This window comes from Copadichromis virginalis, linkage group LG9 (genome assembly GCF_057382275.1).
Source record: "Copadichromis virginalis isolate Kocher_CV1m ecotype Utaka linkage group LG9, C_Virginalis_male_GT1.1, whole genome shotgun sequence".
Classification (NCBI taxonomy): domain Eukaryota; kingdom Metazoa; phylum Chordata; class Actinopteri; order Cichliformes; family Cichlidae; genus Copadichromis; species Copadichromis virginalis.
In genome coordinates this window covers 35,811,157-35,823,465 of record NC_140626.1, presented here as the reverse complement: position 1 = coordinate 35,823,465, position 12,309 = coordinate 35,811,157, and the positions used below count along the sequence as shown (strand labels likewise).

The 12,309-nt window shown below is 43.2% G+C and overlaps 1 protein-coding gene across 3 annotated transcripts in view; it reads left to right on the top strand.

Annotated features, from left to right (window-relative positions):
• LOC146702427 (receptor-type tyrosine-protein phosphatase mu-like) overlaps positions 1–12,309 on the top strand; it is a 217,332-nt gene that overhangs the window by 31,780 nt on the left and 173,243 nt on the right. For all 3 annotated transcript variants that reach the window (XM_085469039.1, XM_085469038.1, XM_085469040.1), the window contains exon 2: positions 9,809–9,922. In XM_085469039.1, coding sequence (XP_085325165.1) covers positions 9,809–9,922 — 114 coding nt within the window. The remainder of the gene's footprint in view (positions 1–9,808; positions 9,923–12,309) is intronic.

Below are 12,309 nucleotides of genomic sequence, written 5' to 3'. Positions count from 1 at the left end.
TCAATTATATAGCACCAAATCACAACAATGGTAGCCTCAAGGTGCTTTATATTGTACAGTAGATCATACAATAATACATACTGTACAGAGAAAAAACCCAACAATCATATGACCCCCTATGAGCAAGCACTTTGGCCACAGTGGGAAGGAAAAACTCCCTTTTAACAGGAAGAAACCTCCAACAGAACCAGGCTCAGGGAGGGGCGGGGCCATCTGCTGTGATTGGTTGGGGAGAGAGGAGGAGGACAGGATAAAGACAAGCTGTGTAAGAGAGACAGAGATTAATAACAAGTATGGTTCAGTGCAGAGAGATCTATTAACACATAGTGAGTGAAGAAGAAACACCCAGTGCACCATGGGAATCCCCCAGCAGTCTACAACCAACACTGAATCCTCCCTTAGCTGTAATAGGTGTAGTTGTGGCTGTCCTCTTTAGCATCTACATGGATGTTAAAATCACCCACAATAATGATTTTGTCTGAGCTCAGAACTAAATCACATATAAAGTCTGAGAAATCAGACAGAAACTCTGTGTAAGGCCCAGGTGGACGATAGATGATAACAAGTAAGACTGGTTTCTGAGTTTTACAGCTGGGGTCGACAAGGCTATGTATCAGGCTTACAAAGAATTAAAAGTCTGTCTGGGTCTTTGGTTGATTGATAACCAAAGACCACTGAGTCCACAGATGTCAAGCTCAGAAGGAGAGAGTTCCAGAGTCTGGGGGCAACTGTGGCAAAAACTCTGGGTCCCAATACAGGATCTTGTGGTACACCATAGCTCTCACGTCTGTGTAAACAAAGTCTTGTAAAAAGGTGAGTGAACTGAGTTTTCTTTTGGATCCTTACCTAGCATGTGTAATGTTCAAACTCTTATTTTGAAATTACCTGAAGTACACAGGTACGCCGGCTGTATGTGCGTGTGCTAGCTTAGCAGTTGACAGTTACGTGGATGCGCTGATCCTTATGTACTGAATAAAGTAATCTGTATGACAACTCCGAGGCGATTTCTCCATAAGTATTGAAGCCACAACAGCATGAACCTCGGGACTCCTCTATTTCTGATCGTAGATCATTTTTAAGCAATGAGATGAAGTAATGCTGGGAATTTGTTTGCCTGAAGCTCATCTAATCAGTGTGTCATGAATCTGTCCTCTCACAAACTAACTGCAGATTGTTAAAGTTAACCTAACTTGTGAGTTAAAAGTGTCGCCAATAAACTGCCTTCTTGTGAGTAAATGCTTCGAGTGTCTGTCCCGTTTGTAGCAACCGAAAATAAAATAAATTCATAATTATAATAAAGGTCAATCAAATGGACCAATATGACAAGGCCATGATGATCCACTTGGTAAAATAAATTCGCTTGGCATCTTTCTTAGCCTTAAGACAACAACTCTGATGGCTAAAGATCCAAACGGAAAGAAACCACCGGCAGAACCAGGCTCAGGGAGGGAGGGGCTATCTGCTGCGACCGGTTGGGCTGAGAGAAGGAAGACAGGATAAAAGACATGCTGTGGAAGAGAGACAGAGGTTAATAACAAGTATGATTCAATGCAGAGAGGTCTGTTAATACATAGTGAGTGAGAAAGGTGACTGGAAAGGAAAAACTCAATGCATCATGGGTATCCCCCAGCAGTCTATTGCAGCATAACTAAAGGAGGATTCAGGGTCACCTGGTCCAGCCCTAACTATATGCTTTAGCAAAAAGGAAAGTTTTAAGCCTAATCTTAAAACTAGAGATAGTGTCTGTCTCCCGAATCCAAACTGGAAGCTGGTTCCACAGAAGAGGGGCCTGAAAACTGAAGGCTCTGCCTCCCATTCTACTTTTAATAATAATAATAATGGATTGGATTTATATAGCGCTTTTCAAGGCACCCAAAGCGCTTTACAATGCCACTATTCATTCACACACTGGTGGAGGCAAGCTACAGTTGTAGCCACAGCTGCCCTGGGACTGACAGAAGCGAGGCTGCCATATCGCGCCATCGGCCCCTTTGGCCAACACCAGTAGGCGTTAGGTGAAGTGTCTTGCCCAAGGACACAACGACCAGGACAGAGAGCCCGGGGATCGAACCGGCGACCTTCCGGTTACAGATACGCTTCCCAACCCCCTGAGCCATGGCAACCATGGCTCAGGCGGCTTTAAATACTCCAGGAACAACAAGTAGGCCTGCAGTGTGAGAGTGAAGTGCTCTAATAGGGTGATATGGTACTACAAGGTCATTAAGATAAGATGGGGCCTGATTATTTAAGGCCTTGTATGTGAGGAGCAGGATTTTGAATTCTGGATTTAACAGGAAGCTAATGAAGGGAAGCCAAAACAGGAGAAATCTGCTCTCTCTTTCTAGTCCCTGTCAGGACTCTTGCTGCAGCATTTTGGATTAACTGAAGGCTTTTCAGGGAGTTTTTTGGACTTCCTGATAATAATGAATTACAGTAGTCCAGCCTGGAAGTAATAAATGCATGAACTAGTTTTTCAGCATCACTCTGAGACAGGATATTTCTAACTTTAGAGATGTTGCACAAATGGAAGAAAGCAGTCTTACATATTTGTTTAATATGTGCGTTGAAGGACATGTCCTGGTCAAAAATGACTCCAAGGTTCCTCACAGTGTTACTGGAGGCCAAGGTAATGCCACCCAGAGTAAGAATCTGCTTAGATACCATATTTGTAAGATTTTCAGGGCCGAGTACAATAACCTCAGTTTGATCTGAATTAAGAAGCAGAAAGTTAGCGGCCATCCAGGTCTTTATGTCTTTAAGACATTCCTGCAGTTTAACTCATTGGTGTGTGTTATCTGGCTTCATGGACAGATAGAGCTGGGTGTAATCTGCATAGCAGTGTAAATGTATGCTATGTCTTCTAATGATGCTGCCTAAGGTAAGCATGTATAATGTAAACAGAATTGGTCCTAGCACTGAACCCTGTGGAACTCCATAATTAACCTCAGTGTGTGAAGAGGACTCTCCATTTACATGCACAAACTGGAGTCTATTAGATAGATATGATACAAACCACTGCAGCACAGTACCTGTAATACCTACAGGGCGATCGTGGCTCAAGAGTTGGGAGTTCGCCTTGTAATCGGAAGGTTGCCGGTTTGAGACCCGGCTTGGACAGTCTCGATCGTTCTATCCTTGGGCAAGACACTTCACCTGTTGCCTACTGGTGGTGGTCAGAGGGCCCGGTGGCGCCAGTGTCCGGCAGCCTCGCCTCTGTCAGTGCGCCCCAGGGTGGCTGTGGCTACAATGTAGCTTGCCATCACCAGTGTGTGAATGTGTGTGTAAATGGGTGGATGACTGGATATGTAAAGCGCTTTGGTGTCCTTAGGGACTAGTAAAGCGCTATATAAATACAGGCCATTTACAGCATGCTCTAATCGCTCTAATAGGATATTATGGTCGACAGTATCGAACGCTGCACTGAGGTCTAGCAGGACAAGCAGATGATCTGTTAGCTGTTTGACAACTACTCTTTCAAGGATTTTTGATATGAAAGGAAGGTTGAAGATTGGCCTATAATTACCTACAACTGCTGGGTCTAGAGATGCTTTTTGAGTAAAGGTTTAACTACAGCCAGCTTGAAGGCCTGTGGTACATAGCTGATTATTAGAGATAGGTTGATCATATTTAAGATCGAAGAATTAATTAATGGCAGGACTTCTTTGAGCAGTTTTGTAGGAATGGGGTCTAAAAGACACGTTGATGGTTTGGAGGAAGTAATTATTGAAGTTAACTCAGAAAGATCAACTGGAGAAAAAGAGTCTAACTTAACATCAATGGTACTAAGAGTAGCTGTAGATAATATTACATGTGTGGGATGATTACTGGTAATTTTTTCTCTAATGATAAAAATTTTATTTGTGAAGAAGTTCATGAAGTCATTACTAGTTAACGTTAAAGGGATTGTTGGCTCAAAAGAGCTCTGACTTTTTGTCAGCCTGGCTACAGAGCTGAAGAGAAACCTGGGGTTGTTCTTATTTTCTTCAATCAGTGACGAATAGTAAGATGTTCTGGCTTTGTGGAGGGCTTTCTTATAAAGCAGCAAACTATTTCTCCAGGCTAAATGATGATCCTCTAAATTTGTGACACGCCATTTCCTCTCCAGATTACGAGTCATCTGCGTTAGGCTACGTGTTTGAGAATTATACCACGGAGTCAGGTACTTCTGATTTGAGGCCTTAGTTTTCACAGGAGCTACAGTATCCAGAGTCGTACGTAGTGAGGAGGTGAAATTATTAACAAGATGATCGACCTCTGTTGGGGTAGCGTTCAGATAGCTGCTCTTTCACGGTTCTGGGTCGGTTCGACACAGCATTTTAAGTTTATTATGTTTTGGGTTTATTTTTGCATTATGGAGTGTTTTGGGGTTCTCTGGTGTTTTGATTATTTACGATAGATTATATTACTGTGGTTCTGGTTTAGGGTTTTGTTCACAGGGTTTGTGTTCTCATGTTTTGTGTAGGTTTAGTTCTGTGTCTGGTCTGCGTCTTTGTGTAGTGATGTCTTGTTCCTGTTTTATTGTGAAGGTCTGCGTCTCATGTGGGTGTGTTCAGTTTACCTCCCTTGTCTCGTCTCGTTAAATACTCCCAGCTGTGTGTAATCTCCCCGTTTCTCTTAGTGTATTTAAATCGTGTCTTCTGCTGTAGTAGTCACTGATCCGTCTGTGCATCCATCGTGTTTCATCCATGTGTTCTCCCTGCTGTCCGTCATCACTTACCTCCGCCCATCCTTCTTCATGTTCATGTCCTGGTTCGTGTTTTGTAATTTAGTTGTTCCCAGTTCAGATAGTCTGCAGTCCAGTTTGCCGTTTTTCTATTTTGTACTTTACTTTCAATAAACCACCTTCACACCTTTACAAGCAGTCTGTGTTTGGATCCCTCTTCATTATCTCCACACAGCTTACTTCACTCGCTGTGACATGCTCTGCTCTATGAGCATTGAAGATGATAACAGTGGGTGGATTATATTCTTAAACTTAGTTACAGCGCTTTCAGAAAGACATCTACTTTGATAAAGTCTACTCTCCACCGCTGTGTAATCAATTATTGTAAATGTAAATGTTATCAGGAAATGATCAGACAGGAGAGGGTTTTCAGGAAACACTGTTAAATGTTCAGTTTCTATGCCATATGTTAAAACAAGATCTAGAGTGTGATTAAAGTGGTGGGTGGGTTCTTTTACATTTTGACAGAAGCCAATTGAGTCTAATAACAAATTAAATGCCATGTTGAGGCTGTCATTTTTAGCATCTACATGGATGTTAAAATCAGCCACAATAATTATTTTATCTGAGCTCAGAACTAAATCAGATAAAAAGTCTGAGAAATCAGACAGAAACTCTGTGTAAGGCCCAGGTGGACGATAGATGATAACAAGTAAGACTGGTTTCTGAGTTTTACAGCTGGGGTGGACGAGGCTAAGCATCAGGCTTTCAAATGAATTAAAAGTCTGTCTGGGTCTTTGGTTGATTAATAGGCTGGTGTGAAAAATTGCTGCCACACCTCCCCCTCGGCCTGTGCTTCGAGGTTTCTGGTAGTTAGAATGACTCGGGGGTGTTGATTCATTTACACTAACATAATCATCCTGCTGCAACCAGGTTTCTGTAAGGCAGAGTAAATCAATTTGTTGATCAATTATTAAGTCATGTACTAACAGAGACTTGGAGGAGAGAGACCTAATATTTAATAATCCACATTTCACTGTTTTACTCTTTGGTTCAGATGTGGATACTGTATTGTTCTTTCTTTGTAATTGTTTATGTTTACGTTGTTTGTTGCTGGTTTTTAGTTTGTTTTTTGTCTGTTTGGAAGCTGACACAGTCTCTATGGAGATGGGTTTTTGGGGGGTAGCAGGAGGAGAGAAGCTGCAGAGAGGCGTGTAAGACTGCAACTCTGCTTCCTGGTCCCAACTCTGGATAGTCATATTTTGGGGGGTTTAATAAATTTGTCCATATCTCTAGAAATGAGAGCTGCTCCATCCAAAGTGGGATGGATGCCGTCTCTCCTCAGGAGTCATCAGGAGTTCTTATTTATTGAATTTTATTATTTATTGAATTTTATTGTTTTATTTATATTTTGATATTGCTAGGGATGATGCAATGATCGGGGACCATTCTTCATTTCGTTGTTCTCGTGACAATGACAATAAAGTTTCTGATTCTGATTCTGATCAGGAGTCACCTGATGATGATGATGATGATGATGATGATGAAACGTTCCTCCCACTGAAGACATCCAGGTGAACAGAACCAACGTTCTGGGGGATTTTCTGTTTCCTCACCTGGATGATTGAGCATCAGAACATGTCACTCAGAAATGTTGTTTGTCAGCTGGTGTATAGTGTGTGTTCAGATGCCGCACACAGCAGCAGCTGGAGAAGGGCAGCCAATCAGACAAAGAAGGATTAATCTGAACTCTGAATCATGCAAAGCTGCTCTGGTAGAATAAAGCGCAGGATGTCGACATGAAACATTAAAACCACACGTCAGAGTCAAAGTCCGGTCTCTCTCACACTCACACACACACACACACACACAAACAAACACACACAAACACACACCTCTTTCTGCAGTGTTGGGCGATCATGAGATGAGATTGGTTTTCTGTTGGAGAGAGAGAGCTTACTGTGTGTGTGTGTGTGTGTGTGTGTGTGTTTGTTATATAGATGCACATGGATAGAAGCAAATGAAACAGATTGTGTCTGGTATCTGTTGATGAGCTAACACTGCCCAGCGGGACGAATGTGTGTGTGTGTGTGTGTGTGTGTTTAATGTGCCTTCTGTTACAAAGAAAGAAAATGAGCCTTCCCGCTATTTAATGTCAACGCTTTCAGATGACGGCTCCTCACACACAGGCACGTGTGCGTGTCGGCATGAATGGAAGGATTTAGACATCTTTGAGTCACAGAGGAAGGAGGTTTACATCTATTATTCTCCTGTGTGTGCGTGTGCGTGTGTGTGTGTGTGTGTGTGTGTGTGTGTGTGTGTGTGTGTGTGTGTGTGTGTGTGTGTGTGTGTGTGAGAGAGAGAGAGAGCATGCTGGGAAATGGTAATGAACTGGAACTGTCTCACTCTGAAGAACATTATATGTTTACAAGCTGCTCTCTGCTGACGAGCGAGAAACAAGGTGGAAGTGCGACTTGAACGTCTGTATCAATGAAGCGATTAATCAATGAGGTGATTGATTCGCTGATTACTGGTCGAGCGTTCGGGTTTCCTGCTTCGTTCTGAGGATGTTGGTGCGTCTTGTACATCAGTAAATGAATGGCAAACGGGCCGCAGTCTTTCTGTAATGGAACTAAACACAGTACAAACACGCGTGACCCAGTTACTCTGAATACATCATCACATGTAGGTGCAAAGTATACGAGCTGATAATGTGATTTCAATAAATAAGTATAAAAACCCACACCTGGAATAAATAATGGGAGAAAAATACTAATAAAGTCTATAAATAAAAATGTCCAGATGAAAGTGATGCAGCAGTGAGTAGCAGAGTCTTCAGAGCTGATTAAACTTTCTGTGTAATTATTTCAACAGCATGCTACACACAGAGTCCTGTGGGGGTCCCGTGGGGGGCTGTTGGGGGCTGTGGGGGGCTGTGGGAGGAAGAGACTTGAAGAAATAAATATGTGGTTAACGTTCCAGCTGATGTATGAGGAGAAAGAAGGAACTGCACGAGCCTTAAATCAGTTCCAGTGTCCAAGCATCCAGAAGTGTTTCTACACCAGCTCTAATTTCTGTTTCTTCATCGGCTGGAAGACAGAACACAGACTGGAGACTGCTCACCTAGTTAATTTAAAGCATGGAGTGGGGTTCATATCGCAGGTTTTACTCTTTACTTCTCATTTTCCACAGTTCATAACAATAATCATAAGATTCATTTTATATCATCCAAATAGAGAGAGGGGGAAATAACAGCCTCACTTCTAAACCACTGAAGAAGAAATGATCATATTGATGAGGTTCTGTAAGCACAGTGTAGTCGATCCTGTGATCGCATTAATGTGCCATTAGTATGCAGCATCTCCGTGTCTCAGTCTTTAGGTGGGACTTGCTGTGATGGAGGTGATGAACCCACTAACTCTGCTCATATGAGTGAGATCCAGCCAGGTTTCTGCCGCCGACCAATGTTTGTCTCATCGTCAGTGGGGCTGTCCGTAGATATTTGAGCCTCTGTGGATCCGAGAAAATCCAAATTTGTTTTTTGTCTGCTGTACAATCTTTGGAAATGGTTCCAAGAAATCACTCAAAGCGAACCCCGTCCGCAGCCTTAAAGCCGGGGCCTTCAGGAACAGTTTTTCCTTAATCCTATCTGTGGTTTCACCTAGGGCTGCTCAATTAATCTAATTTTAATCACGATTACGATCTGGGCTTTCAACGATCATTAAAAATTATTAGCACCTCCCTCATACTTTACTCTCGCGCTGCTCCGTGTGGCAAATCGAGCGCACCTCTGTGCATTTAAGAGGACCCGAGGGAAGCTCGGAAAGCTAAGCAGAAGTTATTTGGAGAGGAGAGTGACTGCCGTTGGTTGAAAAGAGAGGTAAAAAAAAAACTTCAGTGGTGTGGAAACATTATGGGTTCGCGGAGTCAGACGTGGATCAAGTAGACATAGTGTGTAAACTTTGCTACAGTGTAGCTGCACCACAGAGCAACACTGCAAAGTTCACTAAACATAGATGTTTACATTTTTCATTTATATTTTATATTGCAAACATTTGCACTGTTCAGTATTTGCACACTATTTTATATTATTTTTTAAAGTCATTATTCAATACATTGTTATTGTTAACCCTTTAAAGCAGGTCAGAGCGGCACGCTCCGTTTTGTGTAACTATTTTTGAATCCCTGTAGAACCGGAACCATGTAAGCTAGCACAATAATTTTTTTTGCATATGAAACCAGAGGAATTGTACTTACATCTTATGCCATCAGCTTGTCCTCGGTCACGGTTTCCTTCCACATAAAGCTTTGCAGAAATTGCATAAAAAGCGCTTGCAGGAACAAAAACATAATATTCCAGAAACACGCTTTGCCGATCTGATCAGCTGTTCGTAACACTTCCCACATTGAAACAGACGTCAGCGCGAACTATCGCATGTCCGCCATTTCCTGCCCGAAACAGGAAGTGATGTCATTTTCGTGGAAAATGTAGTTTTTTACTTGTAGGCTTCAAAAGCCTATACTGGTGTTTTTATAAGTCATGTTTGACTTTATGCTTTTCTGAATAGTTTCTGGGATGCTTAGAACTCGAATTGCACTGCTGGAAATAGTTTATTTTGATGCACCTGCTGTTTTCTTTGCAAATTTGCATCACAGGATTGTTTTTTCGTTTTTCCTGCAGTATATAAAAATTGCTGTATCTCCAAAATAAAACTATGAAGACACTCAAAATAAATTTCCTGTTGTTGTAAACTATTTTTTGCAACTTTATTGTATTTAAAGTTTTGAGGGATAAACCTCTTAAATTTCTCCAAGTAGAAATATATGTAAAAACAAACAAAAACGATTTTCAATTTTTTTGTAGTTTATTGCACTTTTTTGCAATGAATGTAGTTACTATGGGCTATAACAGTTGTATTGATGCATAGCAACTTGAAATGCTCCCACAAATGGCACTACAACATGTAAAAAAATATTATAAGCTCTGGCGGACTTGGTTCTATAGTAGGTCTTAAAGGGTTAAATAAATATCAAATAATCGAGATCTCAATTTCAGTGAAAATAATCGTGATTATCATTTTTGCCATAATCGAGCAGCCCTAGTTTCACCTAAGGTAACTGAGCATCTGTCTGTCTCTTTTTCAGCTTGTCTATCTGGTCGGTCTCCTGACTGCACGCTGGTCCAGTCCAAAGAAGATGACTTTGACTGGGAGCAGGGAGACACCCGAGACCGATTGGCCACCCCCTGGATCCCTGCAGGTACTGTTTGTCTTTCTGAAAGCACCGTCAGGGCCCCGCAGTCCTCCTGCAGTCCTCCTGCAGTCCTCCTGCAGCTCAAAGGTTCCCCGGGTGCTCCTCAGCACGATTCCCTCTAAGCTGAGCGCATGACTGCTGACAGCGTCTCCACATGCAGAAAATCAGCGAAATAAAATAAATACATGTATTTACTTTAATTCCAATTCAGGCTGTATTTTTTTTTTGTGCGCAGCGCAGATTTTCTGTGTGGGAACACCATGTCAGCAGTGTGCGATTGCTCATGCGCTCAGCTTAGAGGGAACATTGCTCCTCAGGGAACCTTTCTGGGTCTCCTGAAGCTGGGTCTTGGTGGTGCATGCATGTCTTCCTCTGACTCTTAAAAACCCTGAAGTACGTTTGTGTTGTGACACACATACATTGGTCATCAGCATATCTTTGCCTCTCCGGTTCTGCTGTTGCTCATTTAATCAATCCTGTGCTCGATGAGCCGAGGCTTATAAGTACTTACTGTTTACAACAAGGTGCAATCCTCTGGGTATGTCGTTAAACAGCTCGAAGAGATGCTTGAGTCTGAAAACAAACTCTGGACTACTGAAAGCAGGAACGCCGCTCTAAATGGGAAATGGCTGCATCAACCAGGTGCAAGCCTGATCCAATCACAGAGCGCCAGACCGAGCTGTGTACGCATCAGTCTACAACCAAGCCCCCAACCCTTTGTCAGACACACGGGCTTCACACCAACGCCCCTATAAATGGCATGTTTATGCTCTGCATGCCTAATGGCGTTACCTGTCACTGCGTGCCACACACCTGTAACACGGTCAGTTAGGCTAACCTCGGTCGTGACCGTAATTCGTCCCGAGCAGCCGAGGACGGCGGTCGTAACCAGACAGAGAGGGAGTGTTCTCCCTATAATCAACTATTGTACAGGTCCTTAAACACAGCACTGCAGCGCTTTGCACCTGAAGGCAGCACTGAGGGAAAAGCTGCTGCAGCCTTCCTTTTGTCTGCTATTGACCTGCCACTGTGTGTGTGTGTGTGTGTGTGTGTGTGTGTGTGAGCGAGCCGCCATTTGTCACATGCTCACAGAGGTTACCCTGCTGACGAATGAGAATGCAGCACTCTTAAATCACAGAGCCAATCACGTGAGAGACAGGCTGACCGAGGACACACAGAAAGGAGGTGGTTACTGTCCTGTTTAATGTGAGTTATAGAGGAGGTGGAGGAGGAGGAGGCGAGAGGAGAGTTTGTCACCTTTACTCTTTTCCAATAAAAGAGGGTTTTTGTGTGTTTCACTGTGTGTGTGACTAATTGCAGCCTATCCAAGCAATCAGAGAGCAAACAGCTTCTCTCCCAGTGGACACACACACACACACTCCTCCTCGCTTCGATCTCCTCCTGGCTGATGTGTGGAGCAGTGAGCAGGACAAGACAGGGCATTAAATCTAACACACCCTCCACAGCAGAGGCCAAACTCAGCCTTCTCCCAGCTGAGCTCGCTTCGGAGGAAAAACTGACCAATCTATTCAATTCAGTTTTATTTATACAGCGCCAAATCACAACTACAGTCTCCTCAACGGCGCTTTATATTGTACAGTAGACCCTACAATAATACTAGAGAGAAAAACCCAACAATCATATGACCCCTGATGAGCAGCACTTTGGCAACAGTGGGAAGGAAAAACTCCCTTTTAACAGGAAGAAACCTCTGGCAGAGCCAGGCTCGGGGAGGGGCGGGGCCATCTGCTGCGACTGGTTGGGGTGAGCCTCAGCTTCACCCGAATCTGAAGCTGAGGTTCTGTTTGGAGGTGATGGGTTCAACCAGAGATAGCTGTTATCGGGTCAGAGTTCAGAGCCGCAGTTTGTTAAAGCTGTTAATAAACCTCACTGATCTGGAGACAGTCAGTGTTAAAACATCTGGAACATGTGGAGCTTCGTGGAAGCACAGACACAAAGCAGTAACATGCAGGAGTGATCTCAGCTCGTTTGTCAATTTCAGCAGCTCACATCTGATTCTTTAAATCAAATATAATGTTTCAGGCCAACGGCAGGCGGTGCTTAATATTTATTTGATATTTGTTCTGGTGCCTTTGGGCGCATGCCTCTCTTCTGTCTGTGTCCGAGGCTGCCGAGGACCAGCGTCGCTCCACCGCCTTTACTCTAAAAACAGACACTTTATCAATGGGACTTCTGCATGTGATATCGGTGGGAGGAAAACATCCACACAGACAGCATTCTCCAGTGAAAGTGGTGGTTTAATACTGCAGACACACACACACACACAGAGCTGCAGCGAAGAATCGATTGACCAGTGATTGCAGGCTCCATTTAATGTTCTTATAAATGGTACAGGTTCAATCTAATCTGAGCCATGTAGCGCCGGCTTGCTC